Source organism: Camelina sativa, chromosome 17, assembly GCF_030686135.1.
Source record: "Camelina sativa cultivar CO46 ecotype springtype chromosome 17, ASM3068613v1".
NCBI classification, from domain to species: Eukaryota; Viridiplantae; Streptophyta; class Magnoliopsida; order Brassicales; family Brassicaceae; genus Camelina; species Camelina sativa.
The window spans coordinates 6,679,733-6,706,008 of record NC_141896.1 but is presented as its reverse complement, the minus strand read 5'-3'; the positions used below and the strand labels follow the sequence as shown (position 1 = coordinate 6,706,008).

General features: G+C 32.4%; 3 protein-coding genes and 1 long non-coding RNA gene across 4 annotated transcripts; 3 read left to right on the top strand and 1 right to left on the bottom strand.

Moving 5' to 3' along the window:
- Nucleotides 1-32: 32 nt before the first annotated feature.
- LOC104755874 (cyclin-A2-3-like) lies at nt 33-3,664 on the bottom strand. The gene is made up of 11 exons (XM_010478346.3): nt 3,334-3,664; nt 2,320-2,614; nt 1,988-2,219; nt 1,752-1,888; nt 1,562-1,654; nt 1,337-1,470; nt 1,177-1,252; nt 987-1,097; nt 749-898; nt 512-646; nt 33-413 (listed from the first exon to the last, which is right to left on the bottom strand). The coding sequence occupies exons 2-11, from the start codon at nt 2,533-2,535 to the stop codon at nt 360-362; spliced, it is 1,338 nt and encodes a 445-aa protein (XP_010476648.1). The 5' UTR covers nt 2,536-2,614; nt 3,334-3,664; the 3' UTR covers nt 33-359.
- Nucleotides 3,665-19,377: 15,713 nt separating this feature from the next.
- LOC104755873 (gibberellin 3-beta-dioxygenase 1) lies at nt 19,378-21,030 on the top strand. Its single transcript, NM_001319285.1, has 2 exons — nt 19,378-19,868; nt 20,445-21,030. Exons 1-2 carry the CDS (start codon nt 19,378-19,380, stop codon nt 21,028-21,030), a joined length of 1,077 nt encoding a protein of 358 aa, NP_001306214.1.
- A 1,654-nt stretch (nt 21,031-22,684) lies between these two features.
- LOC147923371 (uncharacterized) lies at nt 22,685-23,257 on the top strand. The gene is made up of 2 exons (XM_087496421.1): nt 22,685-22,864; nt 22,973-23,257. The coding sequence occupies exons 1-2, from the start codon at nt 22,685-22,687 to the stop codon at nt 23,255-23,257; spliced, it is 465 nt and encodes a 154-aa protein (XP_087352547.1).
- A 101-nt stretch (nt 23,258-23,358) lies between these two features.
- LOC104755872 (uncharacterized) lies at nt 23,359-24,481 on the top strand. Its single transcript, XR_015586017.1, has 5 exons — nt 23,359-23,629; nt 23,762-23,843; nt 23,933-24,050; nt 24,129-24,289; nt 24,373-24,481. It is a non-coding gene; the product is annotated as an uncharacterized LOC104755872 (long non-coding RNA).
- The last annotated feature ends 1,795 nt before the right edge of the window (nt 24,482-26,276 follow it).

The following is a 26,276-nucleotide window of genomic DNA, read 5'->3' as shown; positions in this document are numbered from 1 at the left end:
AATAATATCAATAATCAATGAAAGTGGAAAAAAGTTATGAACTACAGTGATGATATATTGATATCAATACTTAAAATCTACTTCATATCAGAAAAATGATATGAAACTCCGATTACATTGCCTCAAGATGGGAGAAAAATGTACATTCTCGTTACAGTAAATATAACCTCTTGTCACCGATTAGATGTGCCGGGGTTTGGAAGAACCAAACCAGGGATCAAACTAGGCTAAACCGAATTTCTAATCATGTATTAGATGAGTGGGACTGTGGGAACTGTTTTATGAACAGAGAGTAATAGATGAATGAAGACGAAATGGGCCAATGTGACAAATCTATTATCGGTTAGGAGTTGAAACCTTCAGAATAGGGTGTCAAGTAGCTTTGGAGACATGAGAACCGCCACAGATTTGAACTGCAAATCCAAAATAAGTCTTATGAGAATCAAGGAAACCAAACTCAAACAATACCAAACAGGTCTTTGTATGTGGTTTTAACAGTATATAAGCTTACTTTCTCTTGTCTATACTTCATGCGTATAGCACTTAAGGGGCAACCGTTGGTGTTAAGCTGCAGATTTTGTAAGGCATGCACAGATGCTTTCAGATCCGCCGCTTTGTATGTTGTGTAATGCTCAAGTGTTGGATTCTGCAGGCAACAAAAAAAAAAAAAAGAAAAAAAAAAGAAGGTTAACATTTTGTGGAACTAAACTGTGTCTGGATATAAAGAAAGAGAAGCAACATTACAGACCCATGGGTGGTTTGATTGGTCCAATGTCCACTTGGCAAGAAAAACCGCTGAAGCAGCAACGACGGAAGGAAGAAACTTCAAGAAATGGTAGTCAATTAATGTCAACTCCGTTAGATAGCTGGCTAGAAACTCGACTTCAAGGCCCGGGCTCTGCCGAATCAGCAATCAATCAACGTCAGTCTTTCTACTAAACTTTGTAACAAGAAGAGATAGGTGAGCAAATTGCAAAATGCATTACCAGGTGAGAGGCGTGTGCTGCTCTGATAAATCTCCTGAGGAACGTTTTTGGAGTGGGAGTGTATATTTGAAAGCTAAAATGCTTAAGTACTTGGTTCTCCATTTCCAAAACCTGCACATCAAGATTTCAGTAACACATTAGTACATTACACACTTTCGTTTCTAAGTTTTAGACAGCAATCTCGGTATACCTGATCTCTTGTGTAGGTGTTATCTGTAATGAAGCAAAACTCCTCAATGCGTGGCGCACAAATTTCCTCATACTTCCTGTAAAGTTTTAAGTATAAACAAATACAAGTTTAGTTTCACTTTTGAGACGAGATTTACTAGTGAGATCTGAGAGGAACATACGAGGCAATTAGCATGCAAGTGATGCCGAGCAGTTGCAGTTGTTGTCTTTGCACGTAGTTTCCATGGAGGAACCAGTCTATGAGATACACTGTGAGGTAGAGAGTATCAGGTACAAGTGTGTATTCCTCAGAGACCTGTGATTGAAATCAGGCTTTTTTTGTGAGAACCCGGAGAATGGCATAGAAGCTACAAAAGTTAGCATCAAAAGTGAAACTAAACACTAACCTCCACAAGCCAATCAACCAGAATCCCCCGCATGGACTGGGTGACATTCTTTTGTACTCTCTCCATAAAGTCAGGAACTGGTCTGCGTTTAAGCTGCCAGAAGAGAAGTGACACAGAAACAGAAGGAATCAAACTTCCAGTGCGTTGGCTTAACAAATATCTATAGAGATTACCAAAGCCTAGGAATTACCTCTGAAACACGCAAATTGTAGTAGATATCAGGGGCGTAGAGGCAACACAGTAAAGGATCCTTGTCATCTGAATCAATGTCTACAAATTTTGGGATATCTGGTACAGTTGAACTACCAATAACAGCACTTTTCTCAGCTGCAACCATTTTGCAGAAAAAGGATTTAGAAGTCAGTAAAGACCACTCCTTTATACAATAGGAAGTAATCACATGGAAATTTGTATCAAATAGATCACCTGTAGAAGCTGGTCTCCCAAGTGGTCTTGGAGGCAATTTGAAATTCCACTTCTCAATACAGTTATCAGCTGTGTCATTTGTGCCTTTACAGAGAGACAGGTTTCCTGTTGTATTTGATACAACTTCTACTTTTGCATCGGTACCGGACTGAAGATCTGTGACTTCTGAAGTTACAGAAGATGTCAACTGGGATGAACCCCGTCCTTTCTTTATCTGCTTAATGTCTTTGGCCTGAAATGGCAAAACCCATGTCCCAGAGATGCATGTATTACTTCACAAGATATCACAGGAAGCCAAACACTATAAAGAAACAGAATGTAGTTTTAACAACCTCAAGTATATCTGCATTGGAGTTAACATTTGTAATCTCCCCTAGAGCCGCTCGCTTCTTCCTCTTGTTAGGTGCAGTGGCTCTTGCATCCTCCAAGGCTGGTCTTTTTGCGTTTGCTCTCTGTTGATTCTGTGTAGTAGAAGTCATTACTGCAGCACGCAAAGCAGAGGCACGGGCACGAGTGAATGGACGAGACACATCATTTTCCTTCCCCATGTTATAAAAATCCCACGAGAAGACAACAGCCTTGAAGAAGTGTCTTTGAGTCTTAGGACTGCATCATCTTCCTCCCGATCTGTCAAATTGAAAGACAAGAGAACACAAAAGATCAACCTTTTAAGACAATAGAGAGATCAGATTGCTCATCTGCAACAATGAATATAAAAAAAAGATGGCCAGAGTGACTCAAAACTAGAACCAACTTGATTTTTTGGAAACTTTCCAGGAAAATTTTGGTCCACTGAAGCAATAGTATCAATAGAAGATACATACAACTATACAAGCTCCAAAGGTTCAAACTTTTTTATTTTCAAAACTCCGTAAGATTCAATGGTAGAATCAAAAAGTTATTTGATTTCCTTATCGAACAATGCATACAGTAATGCAGCAAAGAACCTCAATTTTACAAAATCTAAAAAATATTAGGAAAATCAATATTCGAGAATCCAACTACTCTTTCTTTCTATGTTGTGGGGATTTATAAATATTTTCTCAGCCACATTATCTTGAGAAAACGAACAGATCGTGAGAAACCTAAGCAAACCCATGAATCAGAGCTTCAACATCTAAAGAAATCTAGAAACCCACAAAACCCTATGCGTTAAAAGTTAAAATCAACTCACATTCTACTTAAGAAACCCTTATAAACATTGAAATCCGGAAGAAAAAAAAAACATAAAAAGTTGAAAACTTGCGGCGGCTCAAACGCAAACGAAATGCAAGATAACGCGGATGAGAGCATAAAAATCAAAACTTTCTTAACAAAATTAAGTTAAAAGACTGAGATTAGAGAACCTGAGAAAGCTCCAACAAAACCCTTCAGGAGAAGAAGAAAAAAAGATAGGAGCTTTGGACACAGATCGAGATGGTGAATGAATCCGCTCTTTAGGGAAAGAGACCGTCTTTGAGAATGAACGGAGACAACACACAACACTAGTGTGGGTTTAAACGATAAAGAAGACACATTTAGAAATAATTAAGGAATATATAAAAATAAAAAGAAAAGAAAAAATATTTAACTTTACTAACGACATTAAAACAGTGTTTTTTCAAAAAGAAAACATTACAAAAATGTTTTTAGTTTTATGTGCAGAGAAGAAGAATGAAATTAAATAAATAAAAAAATTGGCCTGTTGAGTGTTGACCATAAGTCCATATGGAGGAGAGAGAGAGAGAGAGAGAGAGAGAGAGAGAGAGAGACGAAAACGAAGTGAGTTTATTGGGGGAAAAAGTTGAGTTAGTTTAATTAGAGTCCTTAATTATATGAATTTAGTAGCGTACTTAAACATAGATTTGGGTGATGAACCCCGTGAGATATGGGTAATAATTTGGGTAATACAATAATTTGCCACATTTATTATCCTATTTACGTACAATGGTATATATGTGCCATTAAATTCCACACCGTTTACTGATTTAATGAGAAGCAACCGAGCTACGAGTAGAAAATCCCTTAGCCATTATTACAACTTTTTGTTTTCATTTTTTTCTTTTTCTTTTTTTGGGTTCACATGATTTTTTTTTTCCTTTTTCATTTTTGTAGCAAATCGTTTAAATTACCACAAAAAAAAAAAAAAAAAAAAAAGAGTCCAAATCGAAGGTCCCAACAACGATAAAACTACATCGTGAGTGCCGTGCCGAGTGGAGTGGAGTGGTGTGTATATGTTAAAATGCTGCAGAGATCTTGTTCCTTCTGGCCTTAGCTTCGTCTTCTTGCTTTTTAGAATTTTGTTGATGTTTCTTGTCACACCTTTGTTTGCTCTTGTTATGTAGTAATCTTTTGTTTATAACAGTAACAATATAAATGATTGAAGATAGTTATAATACTTTTAACCATGATGTACACTAATATTTCAGTGATCAACTATATGAAAAATACTTTTAAATACCACATACACAACATTTTGTTTTTCAAAATATCACAACTGGGATTGGGAAAAAAGTTGTAATTATATCCCAAATTTAATGTTTAAGAACAACATTTATAAGAGTTCAGCAAAGATATTTTCTTCTAATCCTTTTAGATAGCATGATGAGTCCAATCATAATTTCTTTTGAAATTAGTTACGACACGTGATTTTATAAAATTAGGCTCTTACGAGTTTTGAATTCAAATTAAATCAAAACTTGGTTGTGTTGTGTAGAAAGTCTTTATTATTTTATTTGACTTACTTACTCCTAAAGTCTAAAGTTTAATAATTGACCTTAAAAATGCGAGTGAGAGAGATGGACGTAACAACAAGAAGTCATGGCCCTAATAATGTTAATCCAAAATCCAAAAAGGTAGATCTAGTTTATATTCAAAACACACAAACAAAGTCACACAACTAAAGTTAAAGAGAGATATAAGATTTATTTATACTCACACAAATTTTACTGTATGGTAGTATGGTACTATGGTTGGTCCAGTTTCAAGTTTTGAACTAAGCTTTTCCCTCCATTCCCCCCTTACCGCATTTACTACATTTTGTTAGACCATGTATTGATAGACAAATGGATTTCAACATAATGGATATGTTTGGTGGTCCATATCTACTACTACTTTAAAGTTCTACAGTACTATCACGTGAGTACAATTGTAACCATGGCTTTTTTTTTTTTTTCTTTTTTTAAAACAAAGAAATTTATTTGCCTTTGTTTTATGTTATGTTTTTGAGGCCGATGGTCCCTTCGTTGTTATATAGTGGACGTTAGCAAGATATGTGAAACCATTTATTTATGCAACCAAGAGATAGTTAAATGAATGAACAATGAGACTTGCATTATTCTACAACTGATAGTTACGTTTTTGATAAATACTGTATGTCTTATTGGCCGATCTCGGATTCCATGCAAATGGATATATAGTCTGGATTATGTGTTCCAAATTTGTTTTTCTCTTCTCTGACTAGATCAACCAAGGTCTTGCAATGTCTTTTATAAACACAATTCTTTTAGTGATTTACTGATTTTTTACACCACATAATCATAATGTATGTCGATCGCACTAACGAGCGCTTGAGTAGTACTAGTTATTATAAAAGCTTAGGCTACTCTCGCCTACTCCTCTATAAAAAGGTAAAAACCATCATGTTTTTGGTCTCATTCTAACTATCCAACCTATTGACAAAGCTTACCATACATGGGCTTTAAATTTAAAAATTTTAGGAAAAAAGAAAAATTTGGTTTGACTAAAAAAAGAAAAGAAAAAGCAAAAAAGAGAACTGTGGGGAAAAATGGAATTAAAAATTTAATTTATTTTACTGCTGAGTAATTGTTGCTAGTTATATATACTAGGTGCTTCCCCACGCAACGCGTGGGTTGTGGTGTAGTTGGCACTTTCTTGTTTTTTTTGGTTTTTTTCGTTTTCTCTTTTGTATTATTTCGTTTTAATAAGGCATATACGAGCTTTGCCACTTTTATTTATACACTATATGTTTATACCATTTCGTTCAGATGTGTATAATTGTGGCGTTTACTTTTTATGAATTATGAAGATGTTGTTTCTTGCTTTTGAGGATCTAATCTTATCATTGACTGATATTGTTTCCAATACATTTATTGTATTATAGATTTTTTAATTAACTGCTTATGTAAACCCTTCATACGTTGATGTTGCAATAATACGTTATTTTTTTAAAATATCTTCCGTGTAAGTGATTATGTTTGTATGCCCATGTTTTGGTCTAATATCAATAAGATCGTTCCTGTTTTTCTTTAGTTGGCTTTGAAACCAATATTGAGTTAAGCAAATAATGGGTCGAATTATGGTGTTAATAAGTATATAAATTCTTATGTATATATATTATATATATGTGACTATAAATTTAGCTAACTAAAAAATTAAGTAATATTTTAAATACAATCTTGAACATATATATATATATTTTTTTTATTTGTGGGAGGAATGTATGAAATTATTGGATAGAAGTTATTTTTGAGTTAAATGACCTTTAATGTCTTTAAAGTGAGTTAAATATTAATAAATTTTTATATGTATCTTGACTTTTTTTAAAAGGAATACCAAGTGTTTCCTTCCAAATTTGAAGTGATATAGTATTTTAGTTTTCTTATATGATTTTATAAACTTCAATGTAAAAGTTTTTCAAAGTAATAAGTACACTCACTGATTGAATTATAAAATCTGGAGAAATGTTTATTTCGTTTAATCATCTACTCTTTTAAATAAATTAAATAAGTATGTTGTTATTCCTACAAATAGGACAACATATATTATAGTTTAACCATGGAGTTAAGCAATGGAAATGGAACTTGTGATTGCAAGACAAAATGCTTATATGTTACACATTGATCGTTTAAAAATGAATAGGAACATCTAATTCTCAAATAAAGTTGATTGTTTTGTTAAAACCAACATATGTGAATTTAAATTTAACTATGCAAATTTAAAAAATAAATATGAATAAATTAGAAAGGCAAGAAATATAAAAGAAATATTTTTTATATAAATAAAATAAAAATTGAAAACAATGTTAAATATATATAATACTTTCTACATTAAAATATAGAATCAAACTCTTACAAGTTACAACACATATGAGATATAACAACATTTGATATTGGTAGGAGAGGAAGAGAGAATGTTTACTATAAGATGGTAATCCAAATTAGATAATGGAGATGAATCTTTAAAAAATAGAACAATGTAATATCTATATATATAATACTTTCTAAATTAAAATATAGAATCAAACTCTTACAACACATATGAGATATAACAACATTTGATATTGGTGGGAGAGGAAGAGAGAATGATTACTTATAAGATAATAATCCAAATTAGATAAAGGAGATAAATCTTTTAAAATAAGAACAATGTAAAATATATATCATGTAGTCTCTAAAATTAAAATTTAGCATTAACAATTTACAATGATATTTCATTTTTTTTTACAATCCATACAACAAAAATAAGAAATCAAAAATAACAAAAAAAAATGAAAAATGATTTGAGGTATTGTAGAAGAGAATGAGAGAATGTGAAAATGAGATAGTAAAAAGAATGTCAATATGAGAGAATGATAGATTGAGAGAATGCTTATTTATATGATAAGAAATTATGGAAGTTACATTTAGAACTATGGAGTTACAATAGTAATTTATTGTGTTTGAATAGAATTGAGTGGTAGAATATGATTAATGCATAATTTATTTTATTTTCAGTTATAATTTTATTTTAATGTGTGAGTTAAATGTATTGTGTTTATTGGATCTTAAATATTGTTTAAAGCAATTAGAAAGCAAATAAAAAATAAAATAAAAATTAAAAAACATTAAATGAAAATCAACCAATAAGGAGAGACCAAAACCTTACTTTTATATATATGATACATGGCTTTAAATTTTGAAATGAGAAATATATTATAAACAATAATTTTACATGAGAACAACCAAAATATGAATATAAGTTTAGCCAACAAAAATAAATAAAAAATATTAAAATTTAACCAAAAATAATTTCTCTTGAAAGATAATAAGTTAGTAGGAGGAATGAATTAATGTACAATTATTGGATAGGAGTTACATTTGAGTTAAATGAAGTTACATGTCTTTAATTATAAATAAATATTTTAATTTTTTGTAACTTAAAATAAAAGGAATATCAAGTGGCTGAATCAAAATTCACATGATTTGGTTGTTTGTTGATATAAACTCAACACTTACACATAATATTTTAAAATAAAAAATATTACTTTTTAAGTGACAAACTAAATTAGTTTTCTTATAAAATTATATGAATTCTTCAATCTCAATAATTTTTAAAATCCCAAGGATAACTTATATTTTTTTGGTTTTCACTCATCAATTTAATTTATAGTGCTAGATTTCATACTAATGGTTTCATCTTTAGAGAATTTAGTGAAATCATATTTTTAAAATTATATTTTATTTTTATATTTAAGTTCCAGTTGAATATGTTTTGTTTTTTGGATCATTTTTTATTTTGATTAAAGACACAAAAAACCAATTGTTTAATTATGTTCTTTTTGTTTTCAAAAACCTCAAATCATAAAAAAAAAATATATATATATATATTATATTGATCTCTGCAGATTTAACAATTGAATCACAAAACAAAATAGTCTTTATAAATGGATAATTATATTGATCTTTAAATATTATATTGATCTTTATAAATTATTTAAAATGATACATGAATATGTGAGATAACCAGAGACATAATAGATAATTACAATGGATCATTTCAACTTTATGATCTTATTGTTTGGTGAATATTGTAAGGAAGTATGAAAATAATGACTTATAAGATGTTAATATAAAATAGAAAATGGAGATAAACATTTTAAAAGATTAAAATAAATATATAAGATATACATATCATACAAACTCTAAAACTAAGCTTTTACAATGATATTTGATTTGATTTTTTATAACCCATACAACAACAATAACAAAAAAAATACAAAACAAAACAAAACAAAACAAAAAGAGATTTGAGAGTAGTGGAAGAAGATGAGAGAATGAAAGAGTGATAGACTAAGAGAATAAGATAATTAGTATTTCTAGGAAGAGAAATGATGAAAAATTACATTTAGAAAAATGAGAGTTACAATTCTAATTTATTGTTTTGTTTTAATACAATTGATTAATACAACTTAGTGGAGAAATAAAGTTAATGCATAATTTATAGGGAGAAGGTATAAAGATTTCAGTTTTATATTATGTGAGTTAAATGTGAAAATTAATTGTTTTAAATTTGTGTTTTAATATAATTTTTTTTTCTTATAAAATTATATGAATTCTTCAATCTCAATAATTTTTAAAATCCCAAGGATAACTTATATTTTTTTGGTTTTCACTCATCAATTTAATTTATAGTGCTAGATTTCATACTAATGGTTTCATCTTTAGAGAATTTAGTGAATTGATATTTTAAAATTATATTTTATTTTTATATTTAAGTTCCAGTTGAATATGTTTTGTTTTTTGGATCATTTTTTATTTTGATTAAAGACACAAAAAAACCAATTGTTTAATTATGTTCTTTTTGTTTTCAAAAACCCCAAATCATAAAAAAAAAATATATATTATATTGATCTCTGCATATTTAACAATTGGATCACAAAACAAAATCGTCTTTATAAATGGATAAATGGATAATTATATTGATCTTTATAAATTATTTAAAATGATACATGAATATGTGAGATAACCATAGACATAATAGATAATTATATATGGATTATTTCAACTTTATGATCTTATTGTGTGGTGAATATTGTAAGGAAGTATAAAAATAATGACTTATAAGATGTTAATATAAAATAGAAAATGGAGATAAACATTTTAAAAGATTAAAATAAATATATAAGATATACATATCATACAAACTCTAAAACTAAGCTTTTACAATGATATTTGATTTGATTTTTTATAACCCATACAACAACAATAACAAAAAAGATACAAAACAAAACAAAAAAGAGATTTGAGAGTAGTGGAAGAAGATGAGAGAATGAATGAGTGATAGACTAAGGGGGGGTTATTGGTTTAGGATTTAGAAAGAATTTGAATGATTTTAAAAGTTATGTAAAATATGTTGTTATTCAATCAAGACTTTTTAAAACTCTTTAAAAGTTTGGTGTTATTGGTTGTGGATTTGTAAAAAGTTATCTAAAATCTTGATAAATCTAGTGTTATTGGATTAAGAGTCTTATAAAGTCATTAAAAGTTTTATGTTATTCAATTAAAACAAAAGAATCATGGATTGTTAATGAATTCAAATTTTGTGTTATTGGTTTAGGATTTTATAACATTTCCTTCATAACAAAAGTCATGAAAACTCTTTCATCAAATAGAAAGATTTTGAAAGATTTTATGAAATATTTTACAAGATTAGGAAACACAAATCAGCAAGATTTAAAATAACTTCCTAAACAATCTCTTATAGAATCCTTCGTTTTTACTTTCTAATTTTCTATGATTTAAAAAATCAGCAAGATTTTTAAAAACACAAAGTCATTAAAACTCTTTCTAAATCCTAAACCAATACCTCCCCTTAAAAGAATAAGATAATGAGTATTTATAGGAAGAGAAATGATGAAAAATTACATTTAGAAAAATGAGAGTTACAATTCTAATTTATTGTTTTGTTTTACTACAATTGATTAATACAACTTAGTGGAGAAATAAAGTTAATGCATAATTTATAGGGAGAAGTTATAAAGATTTCAGTTTTATATTATGTGAGTTAAATGTGAAAATTAATTATTTTAAATTTGTGTTTTAATATAATTTTTTTTTTGTTAAAATTGCATTGCCAAGTGGACCAATAAGGAGAGACTGAAACTCTAAAATATATGGGCCAAAGCGAAAACGGGCCGTAACCAATTGCTCAACCAAGTATAATGTTTAGTCCACCACCCTGTTGGTCAAAGCGGTTGCTACCGAGTATAGTTACTACATTCTTCAACGTCTCTTCTACGAGCTCATTGTCTTATGCATGTTTGATCTGACTATGGCAGATGCGCCCAACACAAATTTCATTGAAGAGATTGATACTCTTTGCAGATTCTCTAGGGTAACTTCCTCTAGTTTTAAATTTTTACATTCCCATGGGACATAGATGGCGCTCAAACTGTTCGAATGAGCCTGCTCACATTCCATATATATGTTGCAGGAGGAGGCCGGTCAAACGTATATACAATACATCTCTCCACCAGATTACGAAAGTTGCAAGGCTTATCCGTATCAATTTGAGATCAGTTGTTGAGGTTAGTTGATCCGTGGTTTCTATCATTAAATTATATAGCTAAGATGGGGACTGGGGTCATTATATTAATTAAACATCACGATCGTTTCATGTGACCAGTGATATTGTCACGTTAAGGCGGTGACAACTGACAAGGGCAAAGCATTTGACGCAATGGAGACACAATGGAGACGATCTGACAAACGTGAATCCAGACACATCAATGAATGGAATGAGATTAAGAACATTAGACATATCTGTCTCGAAAGATCCAATGGCGATGGGGTGGTTCGAAGAGGCACTGACCAAGTGTGTGCCACAGATATCGAGAAACAACATGACAAATGGTTACTTTTTATTGTTTATCATTTAGTTATTACTCTTCTCTACCATTCTCATCTTCTTTCACAACTTTCATATATTATTAAATTTAACACACTTACTCAAACAACAAGGTAAACACATACTGTACTTAACTTGTTTCTAACACAACTTTAAACAGATTTGTGTAGGTAAATATTGAGAGGATGTCATTTCGACCTCTTCCTATTTATAGATTGAAGTTTATATTTCCTGCCAGAAAATAACTTTTTTTTTTCCGATTTTCTATTGCAAATTGTAAAATGGTGCAGCTATGGATATATATATATATATATAATCTAAATGATACGTATGAACTGTTGTGGAATGACATAAAAGATAAAATTTGAGAATGGAGGCCTTTATCATTGTCAGCTAAAGGGGTAATTTGAACTACACCAAGTTGACAAAAACAAAAAACAAAAACTACAGCACAGTACTCGATAACTTAATCGACAAAAGAAGTATATTATAAAGAGAAATGTAAATAAACGGAGATAAAAAAAATCCTATCAAACTAAAATTTTCTCTTTCAAGTGATAAAAGCAAGACGATAAATAAATACTAATTCATATGATCTAGTATTAGTATATGCGATGAATAATCATTTTGTGATTCTTCTTCTTTTATATTACATCGAAAGTTTAAACAGAAATATGAAATTCGTGTAAATTAATTATGTATTTTAAATATGACATTTTCGTTTATTGATATAGTGTTCATCTTATATACGGATTAGAGGTGTGTACATGATATTTTTTTATGTTATTTTCAAAATTTATTTATTATGTCATACTTTTGAAGACAAAAAAATGCTCTCCTTCATGTTTCCTCATCTCTTCTAACATTGGAAATTGCAATTTTGACATCTTTATAGTAACAATATAATAACATATTAAAAACTGAAGGTGCACGTTATTTTGGCAATTATTTGAAGCGTTTCTAGAAATATCGATCTTTATCAATGTTACATATATGTTAATCTATGTTTTATTTTTGGACTTTATGGACTGACACAACAACACTTATCAAATAAGCGGCCTTCAATGTTCGTCACTGCTAACTGCAGTAAGAATCATATATACGAAAGTTAGCTAACTCTCTTCATATAATGTCATATCATCATTCCAGCATATACTATAATTCTATAACTAATGTTAATATTAAAACATATAGTTTTCTTTAATCTTCCATTCCAAAAGTTAATGATTTATTCATCATTATTTATATTCAATTATAAAAATCATCGTTAACTAAAGTTGAATCTTTTCATCTTATATAGAGATGTTCTAATGATGGGGAAAGATTCGACTGTAAAGAAAAAAATCACTTAAGATTGATGCAGATATTAAAAAAAATCAAATAAAATCAACATTGCTCAGTAAGTTAATTTTGTGGCAAATTGCTTTGTTCATGCGGTTTGTTTTATTAAAGGTTTATGTCTCTATCAGATCTAACAAAGTTTCTCTCTTTTCCAGCGAAACAAAATTATAAACGAATCTTATATTGTGTCTTTTGTGTAAGTGATATTGTTAAAAAATTTGCTAACTAGAAAAATACTTCAATATAAAGAGTAGTTGCTCATACGTTAATTTCAATTGGATTAATGAATGATAAGAAAACTAAAAATTACAATGATCAAATTATCAAAACATGACATTTAAAATAACAAAAAAAAAGAAAAAAAAAAAGAAAAAAAAAATCTGCGGCGTAGCGCGGATAATCACCTAGTTATGTTAACAAGTGAACAACAGTTCAATCACAAAAGATTAATAATCTTAAAAGTAATTAAAAAGACAGTAATAACTAATAACTGAGAGGAAACATATAATTTGTTATAAGTATAGTCTGAAATAAATGATTCAGTTTCACCCTTGTGAAAAGAAAAGTTGTAATTAACAAGGAATTAAGTAACAATATACGCTTCGTGAGGCTATTATACATAGAGTTAATTAAAAAAAGAGCATTAAAAAACCAATGCTTTTCGGAATTAGGCACTATGGTAATGACTTTCGGATTTAGGCATTCAACAAGATCCAAAATGTCGATTTTGCCCTCACTTTTCCTTTTTCTTCCTTTTGCTCTTCGAGACTCCCCTTCTCTCTCTTTCTCCATTCTCTTGAACTTTGTCGATAATTACAGACCAAAAACCAAAACTTCCAGTGACCAACAACCACATCGTAGGAGTCATCGATTTAGAGAATATCTGTTGCAGCTTAGTGGTTTGAGAAACGCAGCGTCCAAGCCACAAAAATCTAATATTGCCACATGATTGGTCGCGAATCAAGAACTGAAATCTCAGTTATAGATAAAAGCCGCAAAAATCTAATATTGCCACATGATTGGTCGCGAATCAAGAACTGAGATCTCAGTTATAGATAAGTACTGTTTGAGTTTAGGGTCTCGGTTACAAGTACTATTTGGGTTTAGGAGCCCCCAAACTTAGGGTTTAGCTCTACTCTGCTTATTCCACCCAAAATGTCAAGAGATAATTTTGTCATAAACAGTTGATAAATGACGATGCCTAAATCCGAAGTTACACCTTCAAAAGTGCCTATTTTGATAATAAGCCCTTTATACATATATCGGTTTAGAAATCTGCTCCTCATTTCGTCGATAACATTAATTGAGTACCTACTTTGAAACAAGCTCGCTAAACTAGATCGCCCTCACACTCACAGCCTACCTCTACACAAGATTCATGAACTTAACTTGGTCCTAATTCATCCAAACTTTAACTATCTTCATTTAACATCTCTTTTTCTTTCATGTGCACTAATAAATATTGTATCTGGGCCTCTCTCATTTATATTTTATTAGTTTTATCGCTCAATGAAGATAGTTAGAAAGGATCATCAAATACATTTTCGTTATTGATGCCGGACCCTAACCGTATGAACCATGGTGATTGGTTTAATTAAGACGTAGGTGTTATAATCTATTTGGTTAAAGAGTTATGCACTTTGTCACTATTAAAAAAAAAAAACTCTAACGATAGCTTCGTTTTATTTTTTTTGGTTAAAAGACTTTTAACAATATTATTAGTTATGAACCCGAATAGAAAATAAGTATTATTATAAAAAAAAATTAAAGCACCCTTTTTCATCATACATTTGAAACTGGTCTTTACGTAACTAAGAGTAACAGGCACAAAAAGAAGTGTGTTGTCAAATTCTAAATCATCATTTTTTGTTCTCAGATTTGAGAGAGAGAATCTGCTTGTCATTTCGACAACAAACATACTTCAGATCACAATCAATTTCAAGAGTAACAAGGCACGTGAACTGGTTGATTATGGTTTAATATATAACTTCAGTAAAATCGATATATTTACATATTTAAAATGGATGTAAAACCAAACTACTCTACAATATATATACCAATTTTATTGTGCGATATATAAAAACATAGACATCGTTTAATTTAATAAATATCCCGAAGTTTTAACAAAAGAACAGAGATAAAAAAAAAGATTAAATGATTTGCAGTAATCGTTACACTTTGGAGTCATCGGTAAAAGATTAATATAGATAATAGATATGAAGTCGTTTGGTTTGACGTGATCGTAATATGTTGGGTAAAAAAGATATATTTCAATAATGTTGTCGTTTTCTAAGGTTTGTCCATACTCGTTTGAACTCTTTTTTTTCGTTTTTCTTTCAATGTACTAATTTGAATATATAATAGATGCAGAAACAAAAACAGATTAAATTAGATGTCTGTGTGATGTTAATTAATGTCGGGATCCATGTAAGGTTAAGGATAAAAGATATGGGGCAGGCTCATTGGCAATGAAAACGATGGTATCCAATGAGGTCGAAAGCAAACCGCATCTAACTTTTCTTTCTTTCTCGATTTTATTAAACATAATAATTATTACAAATCTGGATCACTGGTTATGTTATCAAGCTTAAAATAAGAGACGACACGGTTAAAATTAGGTCCGACATATGATTCCAAAACTCTAGGTGGCGTTTGCACATTTAGTTATAAGAAACAAAAAGCCCTAATACAAGTCCAGATAGGGTTTATTTAATTACACGTGGATGATTATCATCCATGTCAAAAACGTATACATCCCTTAAAGCCAAGAGATAAGTATCCCATTCTGGCTGTCACTCCCTTGTATATATAATATTGTCTTTCCCTTGTATATATAACTCCAAACACATAATTCGTAGTATTAACTTATCCATTACAATTTCAAATAATACCAGATAATATATTTGTATTTATATTACTTATCAACAGTCGTCTTTTCATAAAATTTAAAACGTACAATAAAATTAAATCACTAATGAAACACATACTACGTAACTAAATTTAATATCTTGTTAATAATTTAGTGTTTTCGAGACCTATGATTTCTAGAAATTAAATATTAATGTTTTTTACTGCAACTAGGTATAACAAAAATACACTACACAGTCTACAGACTCTACACACATATATATGCTCATTGGTCATTGCATACGTATACTGCAGACATAAACAGAAATAACGTACGTATAGATGTGTGTTCTGGTGTGGGGTTAGAACTGCAGGGAGACAAGGTACGGGATATCAATCTCTAACTCTATGATGAAAAATCATAATTATTCTGTTTTGTGACATTTTGGAAAGCGATGTAGAGAGCATTAATTATGTGAGGAGCACGTGCATGGACGATGTTGAAGATGATGATGCATGTGCATGTCCATGTGTTATGTGTATTTGTTACATATTACTTGTATTTGGCTTTGTTCTTTTCAATTAACGTATCAACAACACCAAAAAATGAAAACAATAGTACCATTATACCAAGCTTCACGGTTATCAAAGTTCAAAACTAAACACCAACAAAACCGCGCGAGTGAAATAATTAAGGCTTGTTCCGACATTGTCGTCGTGTGAGATCATTTACCATCAGTCCATCAGACCATCACTATATAACAACAAAAGTTTATTTATCATTCATCATCATTAACACTTTTGTTGACACACATATATAACAATTTATCACCAGGAAATTCCGTATCTTATTAAATATGAATTATTTATATTAAATCAGTAATTATAGGAAAAAACAACCATTAGTGCGTTTATGTTTTTCCATTTCTTTTGTTTTTAATGAACATTATGCGTTAATCTTAAGGACTAGTGTTGGAGATAAAATAAAGGACCCACGAGGTGTAAATTTTTGTCGTGTTGTAGATATTTAATTTTACTATTGGAATATAGCTTAGTGAGAGCCAAGTCGGATAGAAGAAGACAAAAAAAAAAGGTACAAAAATTATTAAAAGAGAAGAAAAAATAAAAATAAAATGTGAATAAGACGAAAATGACTAAATTTAAATAAATTAAAAAGAAAATGAATGGGGTAGTGTTTCCTTTTGTAAGATGCCAGAGGAAAAAGAGATTTATCTCCACGCTTTTTATTGGTTCCCAATATTTGATTCAACGTTTGATCCATTTCAAGTAAAGTAATTATTATTTCTTCTAAAAGTAAAAAAAAAAAAAAAAAAAAAAAAAAACTGTAACTATTTTCCTTTATCAAAAATTCGTACACATAATCAACTGGTCCGTCGAAACTTTTTTATATATGGGTCCTTTTGATTTATGACGTACGTGCACTAATATATAAGTATGTTCGAAAAAAAAAAAATAAAGATCGGGGACTAGTGATTATATATACCATCACACTATTAATCTACTATATTGGTTTCGTGCATCTTCTTTATATATACAGAGGATTTGAATGTTAAATTTGTCTTTAAATTGGATCAGCGGATAAGGAATAAGTTTGTAATTTAGATAGAAGCCAAAAACAGTAGAGGGCTTAAATAGGCAGCGAAAAGGCAAGTGATGTTTGAAAGTTTTGGTCACTACACTACACTTGTAAAATTGTATTACTACTACTGTTCCGGAAAAGGACATTGAAAGCAAAAAGAAAGCTGATAACGTTTTCCTCCACTACACACAATTGGAATATTTTAAACACATACCACCGTTTAGTCATCTAACATTAATCTTTTATGTGTTTGAATTTGTACAAAACGATACAAAATACTAATTTGGATTTTGTCTTTTGTTAATAATAAGATACAAAACAAATATACGTGTGTTATACCTCAATGTTTGAATGGTTTTTCTTCATAATTTCTTTTTGGAAAATAAACGAAAACCAACAAATATTCAAAAAAATTAGAAAATTGTGTATTATTTCAAAGATATTTTTTTTTTACGATTAATTCAGTAAATTTCTGTAATTCGTCTAAAATCAGAAAAATTTGTAACTGCAATAACGAAATAATTTAATTTTTAGTTAAAATTTAACAGTGTAAAATGGGTCTATCTTACTATCTTCGGTGAGCCAGCTTACTTGATCATCGAATTTGGTTTTAGTGAAAAAGATAGATATTGATAGAGCTTATCTCATTCGAATCGAATGTCAATCTGTCATATTAGATTCGAGGCAATTTTTTGGTGTGCAGAACTTATGAGTGAGGCCACTCAAGACTTGACAACTATAGGTTGATTTCACGAAGGTTATCAGTTTGTGCTATTGCATAATGTGTCTAATGTTTTAGTTTGTATTTTTTTTCTGTTATGCTAAGGTTGATCCTCGATTCATTTTTTTTTTTTTTTTGGTTGAATGATATGATTTATTGTCTACCAAAGTGTCTTTAAAAAAAAAAAAACGTTCGAATAAAGATATATTGATAAAGTTTTACTCCGAATCATTACATGTGAAAATCTTTCCATTTTTCTTGGTAGAAAAATCAAAGGAGATAAGCTATTTTGTTCTTTGCTGCAGTAAGCTATATATTGTTTGTACAGGACAACATTGGCCCTTTCTATTTTTGTTCCTTCTTTTGTCCCAAACAAAAACACTCCTCTTTATGTCTCCCCCTTTCACAATTATGATTTCAATCAATCAACACTAACTTGACCACAATCGCTAGACGTACAAAAAGTAATTTGTGGTGGCAAAAAATACATTATACACATTATACTCTCTCTCTCTCTATATATATATATATATATATATAATTTGACTGCTGTATATTTTAATATTCGATTCGAAAGATAATAAGATTTTTGTTATGACAATAATTGAAGAAAGAAGATCACGAAGCGTGTTATCAAGAAATATGTTGGATATATAACTTAATTCCAATGACCGAGGAAATAACAAAATCAACATAAACAAAAACAAGTGATAAGACTACAAAACATTTGTCTCTTTCTTTCTTTTGCATATTTTGTCCGGCCGTATACACACACATTAATCGCTTTCTTAAACCTATAGAGATTATTTTTGAATGAACACTGTTTTAACTTCTATACACATATGAATACAATCTCTCCTGATACAATCTATCACAATACCTAAACATTGATTTGAATTCTATATAGTTTGACAACTCATCATGTGAATGTATCTTATCTTGCATAAATCTAGATAATAAAATTATATATTTTTTTCTTACAAAAGAAGGAAATGGCGGGACCTCCATTATTTTCTAGAGGTTTGGTTTGTTCGTATCGTATTAATACAATAAACAAGTCGAGAAACCAATAAGAATGGACCAAAACAAGAGAATTAACATATGCTTTTGCCTCCTCTCTTGATCTCGACTCCACCACTATAAATAAACTCTCAAACTCTTCCAATCTCTCCCATCACAAAACAGCACATTATATTTTTCATAAAGAAAAAAAATACACAAACATCTTCTAAATTAATAATTTTTTTAAAAAAAAAAAAAAAAACAAGAGCAAAGATGCCTGCAATGTTAACAGATGTGTTTAGAGGCCATCCCATTCACCTCCCACACTCTCACCAACCTGACTTCACATCCCTCCGTGAGCTCCCGGATTCTTACTCGTGGACCCCTAAAGACGATATCCTCTTCGCTGCTGCTCCTTCTCCTCCGACCGCGGTTGAAACCATCCCTCTCATCGACCTTGACCATCCTGACGCAGCTAACCAAATCGGTCATGCATGTAGAACTTGGGGTGCTTTCCAGATCGCAAACCACGGCGTGCCTTTGAGTCTTCTGCAAGACGTTGAGTTTCTCACCGAAAGCCTCTTCGGGCTACCCGTCAAACGCAAGCTAAAGGCGGCTCGGTCGGAGACAGGTGTCTCCGGCTATGGCGTCGCTCGTATCGCATCTTTCTTTAATAAGCAAATGTGGTCCGAAGGTTTCACCATCACTGGTTCTCCTCTCAACGATTTCCGTAAACTTTGGCCCCAAGATCACCTCAACTACTGGTATATATTCATACACTCAAATCCAATACACAATTACATATTGCTACTTAAGGTAGTCAGGCTCGGTCCCAGAACATATAAACCAATAGAAGTCATGGTTTCGAGTCTTATATATATGCAAAAGTTTTAATAGAAGAAAAATATAAAACATATAAAAACGTAGACGAATTTTATTATCACTTAAGGTAAAACATCCGGAAACGTTGGACGCCCTATAGGTAGTAACAAGGGGCATAGATAACAGAAGCAACCGAAATTTTTTGCCATGTCCTCGGAGTTTAGTGGGATTTTATGAGTTATGAGCATATTATGAAAATCTCTAGTGTTAGTGGACCCCACCTCAAGATTTGGAGATATATTTCTTTTAGTTTTATCGGAGAAAACAAAAATTTTCCAACTTGCTTTTCTATTTTTTTTTATATACAAAAAAAAATCTAAGGTCGTACAAATATATTAAAAATCTAAGTATATATGCAAATTGAGGAGTACCTTTTATTTTTTAAAAGTTTTGATTATTGTCAACTCTCTCATCTGTTGTACTAATTAGATGACTACAATTCGTTTTTTAATTAACAGCGACATCGTTGAAGAGTACGAGGAACGAATGAAAAAGTTGGCTTCTAAACTGATGTGGTTAGCACTTAATTCACTTGGGGTCACCGAAGAAGACGTTGAATGGGCCAGACTCACTTCAGATTTAAGCTGGGCCCAAGCAGCTCTCCAGCTAAATCACTACCCGGTTTGTCCTGAACCTGACCGAGCTATGGGTCTAGCCGCTCATACCGACTCCACCCTCCTAACCATTCTGTACCAGAACAATACCGCCGGTCTACAAGTGTTTCGCGATGATCTTGGTTGGATCACCGTGCCACCGGTACCTGGCTCGCTCGTGGTCAACGTCGGTGACCTCTTCCACATCTTATCAAACGGATTGTTTAAAAGTGTGCTGCACCGCGCTCGGGTTAACCAAACCAGAGCCCGGTTATCTGTAGCTTTCCTTTGGGGTCCGCAATCTGATATCAAGATATCACCTGTACCGAAGCTGGTTAGCCCTCTTGAATCGCCTCTATACCGATCCGTCACATGGAGAGAGTATCTTCAAACAAAAGCAACTCACTTCAATAAAGCTCTTTCAATGATTAGAAATCACAGAGAGGAATGACACATGAGATTAGTACTACTAAATAGTTTTTGTACTCGGCTTAGTTATTTTGATTAATAAAATTGCTGTAAATGATTTCAGTAGTATCATTGTCTGTCATCAATCGTATCTGTGTATTGCATTACATAAAGATTGCAACTCCCAAGAAGAAGAAAAAAATCAACTAGCACTTTCTCGAATCGTCCCATGAGGCCATGACATGTTGGCACTTGGCACTAATGAGAATCTCATTAAAATATAAGTATAATTCTGCAATTATGTATTGAGGGTCCCAAAGAAATTCTATGATTGTAACACTAAAAAAATCTATTTTACAACATTAAGGACAAACTACACGGTGTTATTTTCAGAGTCCCAGCACGATGTTTGGTTGCTATTTGTCAGATTGTCTGAAAATAAAATAACAAAGCACATCTAAAGACAAGCCTATGTCTACTCTACAAAAAGAAAACGAAAATGACGAAAACAATAGTAGTACATTATATTATCTTATCTTAATTTTACAAGCAATATCTTCTCTCTCGATGTGTGCCAGAAGAAGACATATGCCCCCATGTTTATGCACTTTTCTTTCTGAACTGATATATTGATTAGACAAGAATTAACTATCTATTATAATAAAGTAGGGTTACACCCTTTAAGAATACCCTAATTAGCTGCCACGTGTCTTAACTACATTCTCTGTTTCCCCCGAGTTCATTCCTCTTTTTCTCTCGTCTAACTCGTTGGGCTTTATCTACACGATTTCGTCATATTTCTGCATTGTTTTAGTGGGCTTGAACTGTATGGGCCTGGCAATTTTCGCCTTCCTCTCAAACTGCTACTGACCAGATCTCCGAATTCTGTATTCTTCCTTTCCTCGCCTCTCTCTCTTTCCCACTCCTCCTCCCTTTTCTGTTCAACTCCGTCATGACCCGATTCCGCCAGCACCGATTCGTACGAGTTCCTTATTCTCCAGCTGAATCCGAGAAAACATCTTCGTCCACGCAAAGGAGAAGCCCGATTCGCGCATCCAAATGCAGGAGAACCTCATACAACTTTTGTCATTTCCTTCTCTTGAAGCAAGGTGACTCTTATTCGCTTCAAAGTTTTGGTTATATTTTTTCGTAAGTCGATTTCTGTGACGAATCTCATTGGATGTTACTTGAACATAATTTTTGCTTAAATTATTTACTTCCCTTTAAAAAATTAGAGATCCCTCATTTTAATCCCTCTGTTAATGGTCCACCACATTATTCTGAGTTGATATTAGGTTATTCACTTCTCTCGCTTATGATCCTTAGTTATTAACCAAATTCTACCTTGATTACATGCTTCTACTTAATCTTTAATAATAGATATTCGTGTTTTCCTAATAATATTCCTGACTATCTGTTTCTCCTTAATTGTACTGTCGGTTACGATACAACCTTCTTGATCTTATTTATACCCTGATAATATGCCTTTCCTTAATTGGTAAATCCCATTACCTCCGGGATTTTTAATTCATTCCTGATTCTTTGCCTTTCCTTAATTGTTTATTCCGTTACGATAACACAGCTCTGTTCTTTTTAGAACCCCGATTGAAAGCCATACCTTTTATATATATAGTTCATTTCATCCCCCACTAAAATAACAAACCAGACAACCGTTTCTTTAACCTACTTAAACACAAATGAGTTCTAAAGACTGTCCTTCAGACAGCCCTGCTTTCTCCTATGTCAAGCTGGCTGAAATTGTTGAGTCCATAGACACACCAACCATTGTCATCCGGCTACTCCATTTCTGGGATGCCCGCGACTTCAAACGCAACAACCTTCTTCTTAGTGTTGAGTGTCTTCTTCTGGATGAGGAGGTCCATATTTTATGCTTTATGAATCCTAACAATGCCCTATGTTGGTTTTTTATTAACAAAAATCCAACTATTTATTTTTCCCTAATTTATAATCTCTCAATTGTTTAGGCTAATGTTATACAAGCATCCATCCACCCACGGCGCCTTCATAAGTTTAGATCAACCCTCAAACAGGGTTGCCTATTCATGATATCTAATTTCGATGTCAGGAAGCAACCAAATTCCTACCGCCTTACTGACCATGCGTACAAGATTGTTTTCAATGACCACACCACAATGGATTCTGTTGAACCCGACGAATTCCCTATTCCCCAAGAGTATTTTTGTATTCGAAACTACAAGGACATCCAATCCTTCGTGGGAAAAGGGGAGATCTTACCAGGTACGTACTAAATATATATTAATAAGTGGTTTGTATATCATGGTTCGTATATCATGATCTAATATGTCCTTCACTCATTGCCCCCTAGATATTGTTGCCCAAGTGACATGTATTCGGAATGCCGATAAGGTTGACGAAACCACAACTCCACCTAAGACAACCTCAAACCTTATTCTTACATGTGTATTTGACAGGTATTAATTATCTTCAACCTCCTATCATTGCCTTACTATTCAAATCCTAATTTATTGTGCTTCTCAGTGGGGAAACCGGTTATGTCTCCGTCTGGGAGAACCAAGCAACTAAGGCCCGTGGAGAGGTCGAGCTTCAAGAAGAGCCTATTGTAGTCATTGTCACTGGTGTGAACCCCAAAAACTTGCGAGGTACGTCTATTTCCTTATATTTATTTCGCTGACACTGTAAAATGTGTTAAGCCTCCTTCACCCTTATTTTTGCTAGCTATTTATCTGTCATGGTTATATTTACTCACTATTTTCAATACAACTCTACCTTAGGCAACCTATATCTCAATGCTACTGCCTCTACCAGATTTTTTTGGAATGTTGACAACACCATTACTGAAGACTTCCGGAAAAGGTAGAAACATATTCTGCCCATTTACAAACTCGGAAAATAGTTTCAGTCGCCATCCAAACTAACATTGGCATTCCCGTTTTGATCTGCAGCCCTTTTTACCAAAAAGAACTAATTCCTACTATTGAAAACACCACTCCCGTGTTTGTTCCTTCTGAGATTCAAAGCATTTCCCAAATCCTAGCTTATGTTGATGAGCAAAGCGGGCAGGTTGACCTCCTCACCCTCATGCCTCCAACTGTTTGTTTTTGAGAAATGTTATTAACGAGTTTCCATTTAAACTGCCAGGAGAAAATGTTCTGGTGCAAGGCAAAGGTCGTTGACTTGATTTTAAGCAGTGGGTGGTTCTTCATATCATGCACGACCTGCTTTAAGAAAATGGAAACATCAGGTGATACACTAAGATGTGCTGGGACATGCGACACAGATACGTCTATTGGTCGGCTACGGTAACCAACATTTTTGTCACTCGTCTTTATGGACCTCTGTATGTATCTTATATAACGTCCTTATCACCTTTCTCTTCTTCCAGATACCGCGTTGAAGTTATTGTTGATGATACGTGCCAAACAACAACTTTTGTTCTTTTTGATGAACCGGCTAAGAAATTGTTCAAAACAGCTGCATCTACCTTGGCTACGAACAATGTAAGGCTACTTGAACTTATAATTTGTTGGCTCTCAGAACCAAAAACCTATTTCTCATCTTTCAACTACAGAATGTCGCTAAAAATGATGCATGTGGCGTTATTGACCCCAAAGAAATCCAGAATTTAATTGGGAGAGACTTTGTTTTCTGCATCAAAGTCCGAGAATACAATTTCACGGCTAAGTACCAGAGTTTTGCTGTCGCCCATATTGAGATACCCCCAGCAGTTCCAGTCAAGAAGGTATGATCTTATTTACTCACACATACCCAACTACCTTCTGAGAACCCAGTTTAAAAGTTCCATTTAGATACAGAGGCCTGCACCTGCAGGAGCTTCCAAAGGGAAAGCATCTGATTTAGTGCACTCCATTTCAGAAGGCGACAAGGCCAGCTGCACAACCACATTAGAAAGCCAGCAGACCAAGAAGCGTCGCCCTGTTAGGTGATTTTCTCAAACATATGTGCATATGTGCCTACAAAATAAACATTTGATGGTCTCCTAATTTTATTTCACCCAAACATCCAGGAAGAACAAAAATAAGGTTATTAAAGAAACCGATGAGGAGTTGCTGGAAGATGATGTCTAACACTCTCGCATTGAAGAATAATTGTGGGAACCAACGTGTCAATCTCTTTCTCCATCATCCTCTTTTCCTATTATTTCTGCATTTGTTTCACCGTTTGTTTTTTGGAATGTTTGTTACGTCACGGTTTTTGACAAACAGATTTCTCCTCTTTCGTTTGGAAGTCTTAATAATATGGTTTTTCTATTTATGTGACGACAATATCATTTATATTAAAGAATGGAGATTTCCCAATTACTGGTATCGAAGGCTAAATTTGCTTCCCCTCCCACATTTTAATATCTCAACCATAAAGTTATTTGTTATAATAACAATGGTTTCAGACAGAGTATTATTAAAACAGAGTCAAAACTAAAGGCAAGAATAGTTCTCTATCACACACAATGAGTCCTTCAAATTAAGAACAGCAAATAAAGATGGGGACCTCACATGCACCCAAGTTCAATCCCGAATTTGTAAGGATTGTCAAAAGAGGGTCGAAAATAACCCGAGACAACTTAAACCGAAAACCCAAACAAATAGAAATGTCAGGTTTCCAAATAACACACACCAGCAGAACAATTGAAATACACCAACTTATTTTCGCCTCCCCATATAGATGATGGCAACTATTGGCAAAGGATACAAAAACTGTGTCGAAATAATTATGAAATTGTATTAAATAGAAACTTAGACCATTGTATTCTCCTACAAAGATGGACCTCAAACAGATCAAGATTATTAAAAAAGAGGAGAATATTATTCAACGAATCCACGAGCCAGACAAGCTTCTTTATATGTCCCATAAACAACACCTTCGAATTCCCTCAAATCTTCATCACATGTAGGGCCTTTGACTACACCTAGAAGGATTCTCAAGAAATACAGCTCCCCACCGTCTCTCTGAACATCTGCAAGCTTGCCTCTCTGAAACCCTCTTCTCCTGGGCATAAACTGCTTCTCTTTCCTGTTCCAAGTATAACGGGTTGGAATCTCCTCATAGGTCAGCGTTCTTGCAAGTGGGTTGTCCCTATTCAAACTCAACCAAGCTGTGAACATAGATTCTTCACCCTCTTCATCACCATCAAAGAAACATAGCTTCACCTTTGGTACATGAAAAGAAAGTTTGAGCTCAGAAACATTAGCCATATTTGTGTCTGATCCTTTTTGACGAATGAAAATGAAACCAACATTGGAGGGATATATAGAAGTCTACCCCAATCTA